The sequence below is a fragment of the Hypanus sabinus genome, chromosome 10, assembly GCF_030144855.1.
Source record: "Hypanus sabinus isolate sHypSab1 chromosome 10, sHypSab1.hap1, whole genome shotgun sequence".
Classification (NCBI taxonomy): Eukaryota; Metazoa; Chordata; class Chondrichthyes; order Myliobatiformes; family Dasyatidae; genus Hypanus; species Hypanus sabinus.
The window spans coordinates 132,987,449-133,004,047 of NC_082715.1; the positions used below are offsets into that span (position 1 = coordinate 132,987,449).

The 16,599-nt window shown below is 43.4% G+C and overlaps 1 protein-coding gene across 1 annotated transcript in view; it reads right to left on the reverse strand.

Moving 5' to 3' along the window:
• The window catches only part of crybg1a (crystallin beta-gamma domain containing 1a), a 221,013-nt gene that overhangs the window by 32,353 nt on the left and 172,061 nt on the right, over positions 1 to 16,599 (reverse strand). The window contains exons 9-11 of the mRNA XM_059983490.1: positions 9,946 to 10,072; positions 4,176 to 4,211; positions 2,073 to 2,218 (exon numbers count right to left, since the gene is read on the reverse strand). Coding sequence (XP_059839473.1) covers positions 2,073 to 2,218; positions 4,176 to 4,211; positions 9,946 to 10,072 — 309 coding nt within the window. The remainder of the gene's footprint in view (positions 1 to 2,072; positions 2,219 to 4,175; positions 4,212 to 9,945; positions 10,073 to 16,599) is intronic.

Below are 16,599 nucleotides of genomic sequence, written 5' to 3' on the forward strand. Positions count from 1 at the left end.
GATCCGGTGATGAGGAGAGGGCAGGATCCAGAGATGAGGAGAACAACTCAGTGGCTCAGTGTTGGAACACACAGAACAATAAAAAACACTACTCTAATGAATAACCACAGTTAAGAATAAAACAAGATAAATACAAACAAGTTCACTATATAACAATTACGATGTCCTCTTTCCCCCTCATGACTTACATGAGGCGACACACACATTTACATCTACACGGGTACCTGTGTGCCAGCGTTACTCAGCTAGAATTTCAGTTGTATTACAAGGATAAGGGCAAGGAGACAAACCAAGAATGATTTATACCCCTGATACAAATTTCAAAACCATACAGGAGAAGTTCTAGTGCATGCAACTTCAGATCAGAAGCTTCCATGTGTAATACTTACTGCTTCATACAAGCTTATTGCTCTTTTTTTATAAACCCCATCAACCAAAATACCTTTCATAAGACTGATAATATCTCACATCTGCTGCTATCCGAGATCTTCCACTCTCCCCTCCTATTAGATTCCTTTTTTGGCCCTTAATCACTTCCACCTAGCCCCACAGACCTTCTCTCTTCATCCCCTCTCCCCCACCCACCTATCTACCCCTGACCTGGCTTTACCTATCACCTGCCAGCTTGTACTCCTATCCCTTACCTTTCAATTCTGCCTTCTGCCCCCTTCTGTTCCAGTCTTGATGAAGGGTCTGGGCCCAAAATGTTGACTGTTTATTCCCCTTCATAGCTGCTGCCTGATTTGCTGAGTTCTTCCAGCATTTTCTGGGAGCTGCTTAAAAAGGTTCCAACCTATGTAGAATTTCTTATGTTTATGACAACAAATCATTCCTCTGAAACTCTGCTTGTGCACAATAGTCTATTCTCTGATTGAAAATAACTTTATTGATAACCTCCTGCCTACAGTCTTCTCTACTGCAATGTCAACATCAAAGAACATTGAGGCTGTCTACAAGAAGGGTCAGAGCCGTCTCTATTTCCTGGGGAGACTGAGGTCCTTTAACATCTGCCGGACGATGCTGAGGATGTTCTATGAGTCTGTGGTGGCCAGTGCTATCATGTTTGCTGTTGTGTGCTGGGGCTGCAGGTTGAGGGTGGTAGACACCAACAGAATCAGCAAACTCATTCGTAAGGCCAGTGACGTTGTAGGGAACTGGACTCCCTGACGGTGGTGTCTGAAAAGAGGATGCTGTCCAAGTTGCATGCCATCTTAGACAATGTTTCCCACTCCATAATGTACTGGTTAGGCACAGGAGTACATTCAGCCAGATACTCATTCCACCGAGATGCAACACTGAGCGTCATAGGAAGTCATTCCTACCTGTGGCCATCAAACTTTACAACTCCTCCCTTAGAGTGTCAGACACTCTGAGCCAATAGGCTGGTCCTGGACTTATTTCCACTTATCATAGTTTACTTATTAATATCATTATTATTATTTAATTATTTATGGTTTTATATTGCTATATCTCTACACTATTCTTGGTTGGTGCGACTGTAACGAAACCCAATTTCCCTCGGGATCAATAAAGTATGTCTGGCTGTCTGTCTAAGTGCCTGAATAACGTTTATTTCTATTAAGTTAGTTGCCTTGTTTATACAAAAGTTCAAAGAGAAATAGTAAATGTAAATTGATAAGTTTTCCATCTAATGGAAGAAATCATTTGCTACTCAACCCCTTAATAAGTCTATGGCTGCATTACCAAACCTGGGATTCCCAACCTGTGGCCCACGCCCCCCTCCCCCCCCCCCCTTGCTTAATGGTACTGATCCATGACATAAGAAAGATTGGCAACCCTTGCTCCAAACCATACAACTAGCATATTACACTGCACATGATCATGGACTTGTTGACCAGTAAGGTTAGATTAACAAAGGGAAATCTACTAGGAAATTTAGCACACACATCCAGGTACAATGTTTAAAGCAAATTAGGAAAATAAACAGGTGCAATATTTCCATCAGGTTTAATTACTTCTATTATATAACACTCAGATAATTTGTGACAGTAAGAATCAAGCTATAAGCAAAACAGAGATTTAGTACCAGCCAGTGTTTATATACAACTTACAATCCTCCTAAAACTTTCATGGATCCAATATTTGCAAACGGATACGTGTGGCACAAAGCTGACTCATCATCTTCAGTGAAGCTGAATACATCTGTTTTTATTTCCAGCTGTTTGCCTTCAAACAATGGTTTTTCATATATGATTACCTGCAAAAACAAACGCCTAAGTGAGGGAAATTAACATTTTCTTGCGTTTATTGCAGGTTTTCATTTACTGAGCCCCTTATGCTGCTGGTGTTTAGGGCAGCAATGAAGGTCCTCCACCTCTGTCTATACAGAAGGATTCTTCATTGCTGCTTCCGTTACAATTGTCTTTAGACCAGTCAGGTTGTTAGCGCCGAGATAAACCTCTGAATCTGGAGGACCAGTGGACCACACTTAGTCTGGGCTCTACTTTTTGACCCGTTTGGCATGGGTGACTCTATGAAGAGCCAAAGCAAAAGGCCCTGACTCCAGCCAGCATGGCTCTCCGGGTCATTGAGGCACGCAAGCCCCCGAACCCCATGGCAAGGTTGTGGTCTTCTTAGAGGACTGAACACAGAAGCACAACATTAAACACCAGCAGCAAAGTTACCCGAGTACGTATCACAGATTCCTAAGTCAGCGGCAGCAGGATTTGCTCTGAAAATTACAATGAGGGATTGTTTCACCTGATTCTGAGTGTCAAATGACTTTTAATTTTGATTTTGTTTACACAATTTATTCTTCGACCCTAATTAAGTTCAGGACATGCTCCAAGTATATAATCCATAGATCACACAAATTTAACATATCACAACTCCATAGCAAGCAAGTTAGCATTGGGAAACACCAAAAAAAAATTCTTCTAATTTTTGTTTAAATCAAAAAATGTTAAAACGAAGGGTGCAATGACACTTAATCACTCCAAACATAACAGGAGAATGTGCATGAGGAGAGAGGTGATGAGGCCGTCAAGGGAGTACAAGTAAACTGCCAGTGGGTGTGGAAGCAGATTCAATAACCTTCAATGGAGACTGAATTCAGTGCCAAGAGGATACAAAGGGTTTGTACACAGTCTTGTTGTGTATAAATATGCTTCAGGTGCCAATTTTAGGAATTCAAGATGCTGGCTATGATTCAGAAAATACAATAAAATGGCCTTTGAACCTTGAAGGGTCATACTTAAGGAAATAAAAGAGTACAGTTTGGATCTGTCAATGACAGCACTGAAATAAAAACAGCCAACATTCCGATATCAGGCAAATGGACTGCGAGGTGGCAAGAAAGCTCCGACCGAGTGAAAAATTTTAAAAAACTGCAAATGATTGACAGATCAGGCCTAAACTGTAGGAAGAGAAATGGTGTTAGCATTTCAGGTTGAATTACCAAGCTTTGTACAACTGGTAGCAGCCGTTCCAAATGCAGAGATTCAAGTGCTCTGACATGGAGTCAGTAGGCCTAGGGCTTTGTGCTTCAGTCAACTCTGTGTTTCATTTCTGTTTTCCTTATGAATCCTGCTTACCTAATGCTATGTTCCTGTGCTGACGCTGCAGGGCTTTCATTGCAACTGTGCTTACATCACTTGGGCATATGTCACTATACTCGACTGGGAATCCTCACGCCCGTCACTATACGGACGGAAACTGGCTCCACAAAGCTAACAAATCTGAAAATGTCAAGGATTAGGGTAGGATGTTTGATAAGAGAATTCTTTTTCAATTGAGGTAGCGTGGAATTGGCCCTTCTGCCCCTTTGAGCCATGCTGCCCAGCAACCCACCAATTTAACGCCAGCCCAAGCACGGGACTATCTACAATGACTAATTCGCCCTCCAACCAGTGCATCTTTGGACGGTGGGAGGAAACCTGAGCACCCGGAGGAAACCCACACAGTCATGGGGAGAACGTGCAAACTCCTTACAGACAGCGACGGGATTTGAACCCGGGTTGCTGGCACTGTAAAGCGTTGTGCTGATCACTACCTTGCCATAATATTGGAGGGGTGCACGCCAAGTGTGAAACACCGTCTTACAACATGAATGAAAAAGATTTTTGAGCTCAAATAACAAAATATCAATTACTGTATGCAATCTAGATAATGAGATTATGGGAGAATATTTGTACTGTACTGCCAGAAAATCTTACCTTGTGTTCATGAAGGTTTTCTACTTTTAATGCACCCTGCAAAAAAAAAGTATTACTTTTTTTTTAACATTTGTCTTCTTCTTGGTAAAATAATAACAGATCAACTCTTCAAAGGTGCCCAAATGTAAACCTTTGTTAACTAATGAATTAATGGGTCAATAAACAGAAAAACAAATATTTTGAGAACTTAAGTCAAAGGTTGGAGTGATTAAAACTATGACATTGGCATTACAAGTTTCCAGGTAGGTACTATATACTGATCAGACACTCTGAAGTAACCACGCCAAATATCACCGTTTTCCCTTGAGCTATTTTATGCTGATTAGCTGAAAAAAATATAAATGCAAATGAGAAATTTAGGTAAATGTCATTCAAGTGACGAGCGAAAACTTCCTAAAACTCCCCCACAGAAAATACAGCATATTTATATTCATCTCAGGCCAATATTTATTGATCATTTTCAGGTGGCAGAGAAAGTATAAAACCACATAGTTGAATTACATGAAGGGACACCTTAGTTCAGGTCCTCAACATTCTTAAGGGAGGGTGAGCAGCCAGAGATGGTGGGACACACTGGCACCAACAACATAGGTAGGAAAAGGGCTGAGCAAATATAGGGAGCTTGGTAGAAAGCCGAAAAGTAGGACCTCAAGCATGGTAACCTCTGGACTGCTGCCTGTGCCACAGGTCAGTGTGAGTGAGCACAGGATATGACAGATAAACATGTGGTTCGAGAGTTGCTTCAGAAGTTAGCAGGGTGACTGGGGTGAGGGGAGGAATGACCATAGATAAAAGGGGAAACATGTCCCTGGAGTCAGAGCAGGTAGAGGGGGTCCTTAATGAATATTATGTATCAGCGTTCACCAGTGACAAAAGTAAGGACAGCATAAAAGAGGCTGACATGTTAGAACACGTTATTAAGAAAGAGGTTGTGCTGGAACTTGTGAAAAACATCATGATAGACAGGTCCCTGGAGCCAGATGGGATGTACCTCAGCTTAGTATGGAAAATGAGGGAAGAGATTACTGCGGCTTTGGTGGTGAGGTTTATTTATTTATTTAAAGGTGTAGCACCATTACAGGTCCATCCAGGTCCCTGCCACCCAATTAACCTGTCAACCCATATGCATTTGGAACAGGAGCACCCGGTGGAAACCCATGCGGAGAGAGGGAGAAAGGAAAAACTCCTTCCAGACAGCTGCAGAATTCAAGCCGGGACATTGGCGGTGTCATGGCATTGTGCTAATCGCTACACTACCATTGTTCCCCACACTGGAGGCAGATGTAATCAGACTATCTGGCCATAGGAGTAGCTCCAGAAGACTGGAGGGTGTCAAAGGTTGTCCCTTTGTCCAAGAAAGATAATAAGGATAATCCTAGGAATTGTAAACCAGTGAGTATTTCATTGGTAGTGAGCAATCCACTGGTGACTATTATTGGATAACATTTGGAGAAGTATAGTCTGATTAGGGATAGACAGCATAGCTTTGTGAGAAGGCTGAACCTCAACAGCCTGACTGAATTCTTCAAGTAAGTGACAAAATCAATTGTTTAAAGTAGAGCAGTACATATGGATTTTAATAAGGTATCCAACGTTTCCCGTGGTGGGCTCCTTCAGGATGCATGGGATCCAGGGAAACTTGGCTGCTTGGATTCAGAATTGGCTTTTCCCATAGACAGCGAGTATGGGGCTTATCCTTCCTGGAGGTCGGTGACCAGTGGTGCTCTGGGTCCCCAGGCTCTTTGTGATTTTTATAAATGATTTGGATAAGGAAGTTTAATGGTGAGTAACTAAGTTTGCAGGTGTCAGCAAAGTTGATGATGTGGATTGTGTAGAAAGTTGTTGAAGGTTACAACCTGTTCAATCCTGAAAAGTGTGAAGTGATACACTTTGGAAGGTAGAACTTTTAAGATAGAGTTCAGGGTTAATGGTAGGATACTTAGCACAATGTTGAGGAACACTGGAATTTTGGGGTCCACATCCATAGGTCCCGCAATTCCCATGCATGTTGATCAAGTGGTGAAGAAGATGTATTGTGTGTTGGCCTTAATTAGTCATGGGGAATTAAGTTCAAGAGCCTCGAGGTAACGTTGGAGTTCTATAAAACTCTGGTTAGACCACACTTGGAGTATCGTGTTCAGTTCTGTTTGCCTCATTATAGGAAAGATGTGAAAGCTCTGGAGAGGGTGCAGAGGAGATTTAACAGGATGCTGCCTGTATTAGTGGCCAAGATAGGCTGAGCAAGCCAAGGCAATTCTCTTTGGAAAAAAGGAGGATGAATAGTCTTGATCAAGGTATATAAAGTGATCAGCGGCTTTGATAGAGTGGACAGCCAACTCCTTTTCCCCAGGGCAGAAATGCCTAATACAAGGGGGCATAATTTTAAGGTGATTGTTGGAAAGAATAGGGGGGATGTCACAGGTATTTTTTTTAACACAGAGAGTTCCTCCAATGCACTGCCAGAGTCGGCAGCAGAGGTGGATACATTAGAGACTCAAAGTCAGGCACAGGGCAAAATAAAAACGGAGGGAAGTGTTAGATTGATCCTGGAATAGGTTAAAAAAGTCAACATAACATCGTTGGCCTGCACTGTTGTATGTTTTTTGTTCTAAAAGAAAGCTTCCGATTATATTTTTTATTCAAAGGTTTATTTTAGACGTCATGCTAGTAGAGAATTTGATCCTCATGAGTAACTAAGTTGCTAGAGCTGGAAAAGATGCATTCTTCCAGGTTAGTACATTTGCAGATGATATGACGATTGGTAGTGTTGTGGATAGTGTAGAAGACTGATAAAGAATGCAATAGAACATAGATCGTTTGCAGACATGGGCAGGGAAATGGCAGATGGAGCTTAACCCAGCCAAATGTGAAGTGTTGCACGTCGGTAGGACAAATGTAAAGAGACAGTATTCCGTTAATGACAAGACCCTTAACAGTGTTGATGAGCAGAGGGATCTTGGGGTCCAAGTTTATAGTTTACTGGCTACACAGTTTGATGAAGTGGTTCAGAGGACATGTGGCATGCTTGCTTTTGTTAGTCGAGGCACTGAGTTCGGAACTGAGAGGCTAATGTTGCAGCTTTATAAAACGCAGCTCTAGATAGGCCACATCTGGAATATTGCATACAGCTCTAGTCACCCTTACAAGACGGATGTTGAGGAACTCGAGGGTGAAGAAGAAGTTTACCAGGATGCTGCTTGGAGTAGATTGCACGTGTTATATCGAGAAGCTGTTTTCTCTGGAGTGGCAGAGGTCAAGGGGAGATTTTATAAAGGTCTATAAGATTATGAGAGGCATGGATAGAATACACAGACAGTATCTTTCCCTCAGTCAACATGTCTAACACCAGAGGTCGTGAACCCGGGAGCGGGACTGATGAAGTAGACAGCAGGGAAGCGGATTGGTGAGAAAGAATCAGGGCTGGCGAAGGGAGAATCCAATAGAAAACAGAAAGCCAAGAAAGGAAGGGGGAGGAGTACCAGAGAGAGGCAATAGACAGGCAAGGAGATAAAGTGACAGACAGACAGACATACTTTATTAATCCCGAGGGAAATTGGGTTTCATTACAGCTGCACCAAGAATAGTGAAGAAATATAGCAATATAAAACCATAAATCATTAAATAATAATAAGTTAATCGTGCCAAGTGGAAATAAGTCCAGGACCAGCCTATTGGCTCAGGGTGTCTGACCCTCCGAGGGAGGAGTTGTAAAGTTTGATGGCCACAGGCGGGAATGACTTCCTATGACGCTCAGTGTTACATCTCAGTGGAATGAGTCTCTGGCTGAATGTACTGAATGAGAGGAAAAAGGGTATGGGGAATGGTGAAGAGGGGAGGCATTATTGGAAGTTTCAGAGATCAATGTTCATGCCATCAGGTTGGAGGCTATCCAGACAGAATATAAGGTGGTGTTCCTCCAACCTGACTCTAGACAGTAGAGGAGGCCATGGATTGATATATCGGAATGGGAATAGGACGTGGAATTAAAATGGGTGGCCACTGGGAGATCCTGCTTCTTCTGGTGGATGGAGCGAAGGTGCTTGGCGAAGTGGTCTCCCAGTCTACATTGGGTCTCACCGATATACTGGAGGCCACACTGGGAGCATCAGACACAGTATATGACCCCAAAACACTTCACAGGTGAAGTGTCACCTCATCTGGAAGGGGCCCTGAATGGTAGTGAGGGAGGCAGTGTTAAGGCAGGTGAAGGGTAATAACGCCCTTCTCCTTCCTCATTCCCCAACCCTTTTTGCCTTTCTCACCTTATCTCCTTGCCTACCCATTGCCTCCCTCCAGTTCTCCTCCCCACTTCTCTTTCGTCCATGGCCTTTATTACATTCCCCCTACTCCAGTCCTGTATCTATTTCACCAGTCAACTTCCCAGCTCTTTACTTCATCCATCCCAGTTTCACCTATCACCTTCTGTTTTTCTCTCCCTTCCTCCCACCTTTTAAATCTTTTTTCTTCAGTCCGGATGACAGGTCTCGGCCCGATATGTCAACTGTACTCTATTCCATAGATGCTGCCTGGCCTGCTGAGTTCCTCCAGCATTTTGTGTGTGCTGCTCGGATTTCCAGCATCTGCAGATTTTCTCTCATTTGTAGTTTAGTTGGTCATTTGATTATTAATTTATTTGGTTTAGCACTATATTGTGGGCTGAAGGGCCTGTTCCTGTGCTGTGCTATTCTATGTTCTGGAAGGCAATTGTCAAGGAGGGAGTGGGAAAGGCTAATTACAGTGGACCAATGAAAGGAAACCAAGGGAACATGTTTCAACTCAGTTCACTCAGCTAGGGAACAGTACATGTGTATGTCAAATACTAATACCAGGCAAATGAGTTCTTTACTCTGAGACCATAAGACATAGGAGAAGAATTAGGCCATTTGGCCCATTGAGCCTGTTCCACCATTTCATCACGGCTGCTCCATTTTTGCTGTCAGCCCCAATCTCCTGGCTTCCTCCACCACACCTCCCTGCCCCCGCCGTATCCCTTCATGTTCTGGCCAATCAAGTATCTATTGACCTTTACCTTAAGTACACACAAAGAATTGGCTTCCACAGCTGCCTCTGGCAATGCATTCCACAGATTCACCACTCTCTAGTTTAAGAAATTCCTCCTCATCTCCCTTCTAAAATGATGCCCTTCTATTCTTTGGCTGTGTCCACTGGTCTTTACTGTTCTACCACAAGAAACATCCTCTCCACATCCACTCTATCAAGGCCTTTCACCATTCGATAAATTTCACTTAGGTCACCCCTCATTCTTCTGAATTCCAGTGAATACAGGCCCTGAGCCATCAAACGCTCTTCATATGACAAGCCGCTCAATCCTGGAATCATTTTTGTGAACCTCCTTTGAACCCTCTCCAGTGTCAACACATCCTTTTGAAGATATGGGTTCCAAACCTGCTCACAATACTCCAAGTGAGGCCTCACCAGTGCTTTATAAAGTCTCAAAGTATATCCTTGCTTTTATATTCTAGTCTTCCTGAGATGAATGCTAACACCACAGACTCAAACTGTAAATTAACCTTTAGGGAATCCTAATACTGTTCGAAATTGTAGATTCAAATAGGATTATATTGCTATTACCCATTGAGCTGGGTGCCTTCTGCAGAATACAACCTAGCAAATCTCAGACTTTTTAATTCAATTTTGAAGTGGAATGTCACCATGTCAAAGGACAACTAGCTACGCTGGTCATTTTGCACTGTTTTAAATGTCAGTATTCAATTACATTCACATTTCAGATAAGCTTCTTTGTATATACCATTTTTAATGGTCTTAGCGAGCCGATGTATGGATCCGTAGCTTCCCAAGATTCTGGGCAAGGATACTGACCAGGTTCCACAATGTAAGAATTTCCCTGATAGAAGGGCTCTTCGAAGAGCAGCCATCTGTGAAATAAATACAAAAATGTCAAGAGTCGGCCGGCAGCTTTTCCCAGGAAAGCAAAATCTTGAAAAAACGCATTGGTAATCTTGACTGGAATGAAACAATCAGAAACAAGAGAAAAGCTGTGGTTGCTGGATATCCGAGCAACATGCGCGCACACAGAGTGCTGGAGGAACTCAGCAGGCCAGGCAGCGCCTAGGGAAGAGAGTGCAGCTGAAGTTTCGAGCCAAGACCCTTCATCAGGGCCTCGGCCCGAAACGTTGACGACTTAATCTTTTCCATACACACCGTCTGGCCTGCTGAGTTCCTCCAGCATGACGTGTGCGCGTTGCTTGGAATAAAACAATGATACATTGAGAATTGTTGCATTTTATTGACACACAGGAGAAGCTATTTGGATATCTGACATCCCTTCATTTGTCCTTTTTTGACTTTCTACCATCAGGCAGGAGACTCCGATGCATCAAGACAAGAACGGTCAGGGTGGGAAACAGCTTCTTCCCTCAGGCCATTAGGCTTCTGAACCGCCAGCCGCATCGCACTCAAAGTGTCACTGGATAATTTGTACTGTACTACAAAACTTAATTTATGCACTTAACTCTCCCATTTCCCGAAAATCTGCCCTCACCCCATCCACCCGCCACCCTGCTCGGGATAGGGTTCCCCTTGTCCTCACCCAACACCCCACCAGTCTCCAAGTCCAACGTATAATTCTCCGTAACTTCCGCCACCTCCAACGGGATCCCACTACCAAACACATTTTTCCCTCCCCCCCCTTCTGCTTTTCGCAGGGATTGCTCCCTACGCAACTCCCTTGTCCACTCGTTCCCCCCCCCCCCCATCCCTTCCCATTGGTCTCCCTCCTGGCACCTATCCTTGTAAGCGGAACAAGTGCTACACCTGCCCTTACACTTCCTCCCTCACCACCATTCAGGGCCCCAGACAGTCCTTCCAGATGAGGCGACACTTCACCTGTGAGTCGGCTGGTGTGGTATACTGCGTCCGGTGCTCCCGGTGTGGCCTTTTATATATTGGTGAGACCCAATGCAGACTGGGAGACCGTTTCACTGAACACCTACGCTCGGTCCGCCAGAGAAAGCAGGATCTCCCAGTGGCCACACATTGTAATTCCATGTCCCATTCCCATTCTGATATGTCTATCCATGGCCTCCCCTACTGTCAAAATGAATCCAAACTCAGGTTGGAGGAACAACATCTTATATACTGGCTGGGTAGCCTCTAACCTGATGGCATGAACATTGACTTCGCTAACTTCCGTTAATGCCCCTCCTCCCCTTCTTACCCCATCCCTGACAAATTTAGTCGTTTGCCTGTTCTCCATCTCCCTCTGGTGCTCCCCTCCCCGCTTCTTTCTCCCGAGGCCTCCTGTCCCATGATCCTTTCCCTTCTCCAGCTCTGTATCACTTTTGCCAATCACCTTTCCAGCTCTTAGCTTCATCCCACCCCCTCTGGTCTTCTCCTATCATTTTGCATTTCCCCCTCCCCCCACTACTTTCAAATCTCTTTCTATCTCTCCTTTCAGTTAGTCCTGACGAAGGGTGTCAGCCCGAAATGTCGACAGTGCTTCTCCCTATAGATGCTGCCTGACCTGCTGTGTTCCACCAGCATTTTGTGTGTGTTGTTGTTTGAATTTCCAGCATCTGCAGATTTCCTCGTGTTTATGCACCTTACTTTGTTTATCTATACCTAATTCGATTGGTGGATTTAATTCTTACTTTCCTAAGTTGTTGCGTGTTACTGTGCTTTACTCCTGGAGAAGTGTTGTGTCATTTGGCAATATACATGTACAAAGCTAAATGACAACAAACTGGATTGACTTGATTCGACTTGAGTGTATATCAGGTCCGAGAAAAATAATCATGCTGTTCTCAACCCATCACTCTTTACCAACAGCTCTGGAAATGCAAGTTATTTCCCTTCAATTACCGTAAATTCCGGACTACAGAGCGCACCTGAATAAAAGCCGCACGCTCTAATTTTAGAAAGAAAATCAATTTTGTACAGGCCGCACCGGATTTTAAGCCGCAGGTGTCCCACGTTGTAATATGAGATATTTACACAGAAAGATATTACACGTGAGGATTTTTTAACTTTTAATTAAATCCGTATGGTAACATAAACAAATACATATTGCAAATGCTTTTTTTCGAACAGTGCCTGTAACAAAGCTACTTTTAAATATACATACGTATCGGTAACACACAAATTACGTTGCGTATACTTTTTTACTGAACAGTGCATGAACAACATTCCAATATCTCCTAACGACTGGTAAAAAAAATATATATACTGCAGCCTACCAGGAAAAGTTATTGATCACCTTCTTCATCTTCCTCCGCTATCTTTGTTTGAGTGAATGTGCGGAAGTTAGCAAGTTTTTCCTCGTGGTGTCGGGAGGGAGCTGCTGACACAGAGTCGTGCGTACCCTGACGGACAGGCCTTTTCGTCTCATAAATCTAAAGCACCACGATGGCCCACCTCTAAAATCTTCGATTTTCATTTTGGTGGTGATTGCTTTAGCTTTCTGTCTGATCTGCACGGTGGAAACACCGCGGCTGCCTGCTCTCTGTGTGTTAACCCAGTCTTCAAGGAAGTTTTCAAATTCGGGCCATCTGCTATGATTACCTCTGAAAGCTTTTGTCGTCTTTTTGCATTGACTCAGTTCTTCACGCTGGCGTCTCCACCATTCACCATCGATTCATTTATGCCAAGATTATGTGCAGCAGCTCGATTTCCTTCTTCAACCGCCAGATTGATCGCCTTTAACTTAAAAGCTGCATCATATGCTTTTCTTCGAGTGTTTTCCATGTTGATGAGGGTGAGTACAAATGACTGATTTACAATAATTTAATTGTGAAAGTGCGCTTGATTTATCGTACAATTTCATTGGACCTCTGTGAACTACTCATCAATTTTATTGGTCTACTGTTACGAGGCAAAATGTTTTTGGCGGCATGAAAAAAAAACATGCATTAGCCGCACCGTAGTATAGGCCGCAGTGTTGCCGCAGTGTTCAAAGCGTGGGAAAAAAGTAGCGGCTTATAGTCTGGAATTTACGGTAATCCTTTTTTTACACAGCTGTATACGTACAGTAGTTTCCCTGCATTCAGTACCAATCAAGATTGCATAAACCATGTTAAAGTTACTATTGTCCAACCAATTCAACTAACAAAAATGAAACTAATTTAGACATGCAATTTTCAAATACCCTTCCTAAAGGGAGGGTAATTAGTGGGCTCCCATTCTCTACAGAGTAAGATTTGTGGAAATTCTGCTCACTGGTGTTAAAAGAAAACTTCCAAATTGTTTTTTTTATTCAAAGTTTGATCTTAGTTTCTTTAACCAATGGAACTCGAAACAAATTTTATCCAATGTTTATGTACGAGAAAACTATTATATTGGAAATTGCAATGGCAATTAATTAACATCAGGTCGAAAAATTTAGCATCCAACTAACTTTGCACTTAACCAATATACCAAGCCTCCAACTTGATGAGCCAAAACATGTATACATTCTGCTGCTTGACAAATCTGCTCAGGAATAAAATTAAAACCTGACTTGACCACAACTTACGCTTGCCCGAGGGTGCATGAATTCTTTTGATACCCAGTCCTAACAATGTATAGTTGGATTCCATGCAGTTTCTCACGTCATCAAACTAACAAATAAAATTGGTACAAATGCCAAGGCTCAAACAAGCATTTAGTATCTAACATGTTTGACTTGTTATCCAACTCTGGTGTTTCTTCCCGGTTACGCCAAGGCTCTCCCAGATAACATCAGATGCTACTTCAGGGAAAGACAAAATCAGGAAACAAAGTTAACCGTCCGAACAATAAGTAATGCCACAAAAGCTCGGTGTTAAGGGCACGCTACAGTGTCCATCGAAAGGTAGTGGAGAAATGAGAATGTAGCTTTGAGATAAAGAATTAACATGATCACATTGAATCAAAGGACAGCAGATACCTGGGAACACCACCACTAGGAAATCCCCCTCCAAGTCACTCACCATCCTAATCACTGTTCCTCCATTGTCGCTGGGTCAAAATCATGGAATCCCCTCCCTACCAGCACTGTGGGTGTAGCTACACCTCAAGGACTGCAGCGGTTCAAGAAGGCACCTTCTCAAGGGCAAATAGGGATGGGCAATAAATGCTGGCTTAGCTGGCAATGCCCACATCTCATAAATGAATAAATAAAAAAAGGGCAAAATATTTTATTCCGGCTCCTATTCTTCTACATTTCTACATGCTAGACAATGCCCATTGGCAGGAAGTGGAAGCGCATAATACTGTGACTAAAGATTATGAGTGAAACAAGGTAGCCGTAATTTCTAAAAACACATTTTCTAGAGGAAATCAGCTTGTCAGGCAACATTACTGAGGGGAAATGGGAAATGATATTTCAGATTGAGACCCGTCATCTGGGCGACAATTTCTGGTACATTTCACATCATTCCGAAAAGGTAACTGCGAGATTCCTGCCACTGGTCATCTTTGTAACTCTAAAGTCAGATGTGCGTGGAATGATGTCGTACACTGTGTAAAGTGTCCTTTGGAGCAATAGCTTGTGTGTTGCTCTTGACCCGCAAGATATATACCTTTATCACCCTGATTTCCTGAGCAATCCTTACAATTTACATGGGCCCACAAGTTCCCTTGAACCAACATTGCTGTTGAACCCAACCCACTCCAACATACTCCTGATTGCTCGATTCACGGACTAGCATCATACACGCACCCACTCTTTAACAGATTTCTGGCCTCCGAAGCACACCTAACCACCCACTCCCGTCTTTCAGAGGCTACAGACTACCGGGAAGAATTTCAAATAAATGTGAGAGCTCTGTAGTTCCTTTTGTATCTTTTTCTGTCATATTTTCTTGACAATGAAGGCAGCCACCAAGCCCATCATTTATGATTTCTCATTAGCCCCATGACTATGCTTGGCTGGAATGCTGACAATCAAGGTATTTCTGAGTAACAGCACAAGTAATTTCCTCCTGATGCTTTCATGCACAAATGTCTTTCCCCCCAACAGTCTATTCTCTCTCACATGTCCATCAACTTCCCCCGGATCTCTTGGCACCCAGGTACTTTGGGGACAAGTTACACTGGTCGGTTAACATACCAGCATGCCTTTGATAATACGTAGCAGGGAAACAAACACCGAAGTAGATCAAATACGAAGCAAAATGATTGCGCAAGATGTTTTGTTTGTAGGTAACTGCGACTAAATACAGAAACACACCAAACCTGCACCGTGGCCTCTGAATTACGAACAAGCTTTTGACAGTAGAAAGGAAGCTTGTCACTGCATCACATTCCATCACATTTAAGAACAAGTCAGGAAGGAAAATGCCACTGAGAAAGAGGCCACTTAGAAAGATTAAGGGTATTAAGTTGGGAAGATGCCAGAATTTACTGATGCTTCAACACACATGTACAACATAAATATTAACAACAGGCAGATGTTCTGAACAAAATTAGCCGAAGGATCTTCAAACTGTAAGTAACATGAAGCTTCTCCTTCCACAGCTTCCTAACTTGACAGTATTTCTGTCCTTCTCTTTTGTGCTTATTTCCGATTTCCAACAACGGCTGTTTTTTTTAATGTTCAAAATAATTTTGATTCCTTGAAGCTTCTACATAACATGAAACAAGCATAAATGTGACCACCGTGAGTTAGAAACCATCACCCACCAAAGGCTGGGGGAACTCATGACTGACTATGTTTGGCCGGAACAAGCAAGGTATTTTCTGAGTAACTGCACAAGTAATTTCCTCTGAAAGCAGCAGCTTATCCAGTCACTACATACTTAGTCTCGAGGTAAGAAGGGCTCAGTTTACCGAGTTTAGAGATTAATAGATGAGAAGAGAAGATGACAATGATTATCCATCAGTGCAGAATGACATCAAAAGGACAGAGAGGCGCAGACTGCGTGGGAGGATGGGGGGTGGTGCAGGTTAGACTCAGGTGGAGGGAGAGAGGGCAAACAGAAAGGGAGGGAGGTGTGTGGGCAGAGAGAGAGAGAGAGAGAGAGAGGGGATGCACTGGCAGAGGGAAAAGAGGCCCGCAGGCAGAGTGAGAGAGAGAGAGAGAGAGAGAGAGAGAAAGAGAGAGGGAGTGAGAGAGGGAGAGAGAGGAACGCACTTACAGAAAGAGAGGCTGCCATGCATGCAGAGGGTGAGGCACTGCACGGGTAGAGAGAGGGGTCACTGTGGTGAACTATGTGCCTGTCTGGACACGCCCCCTGCTGACCGCTCCTGTGGCTCCTCCCACAGGCCCCTGTATAAAGGCGATCTGAGGCCTGACGCTCGGCCTCAGTCTCCAGGACATAGTATGATGGACACTCACTCCTGGTTCCTTCTTCCAGTCAATAAAAGCCGATATCTCGCCTTACGTCTCAGTGTGAGTTATTGATGGTGCATCAGTCACATAGCCAGAGAGCGGAGGGTACGCAGGCACAGAGAGGTAGGATAGACATTTCATTCTTTCTCTTAGTTG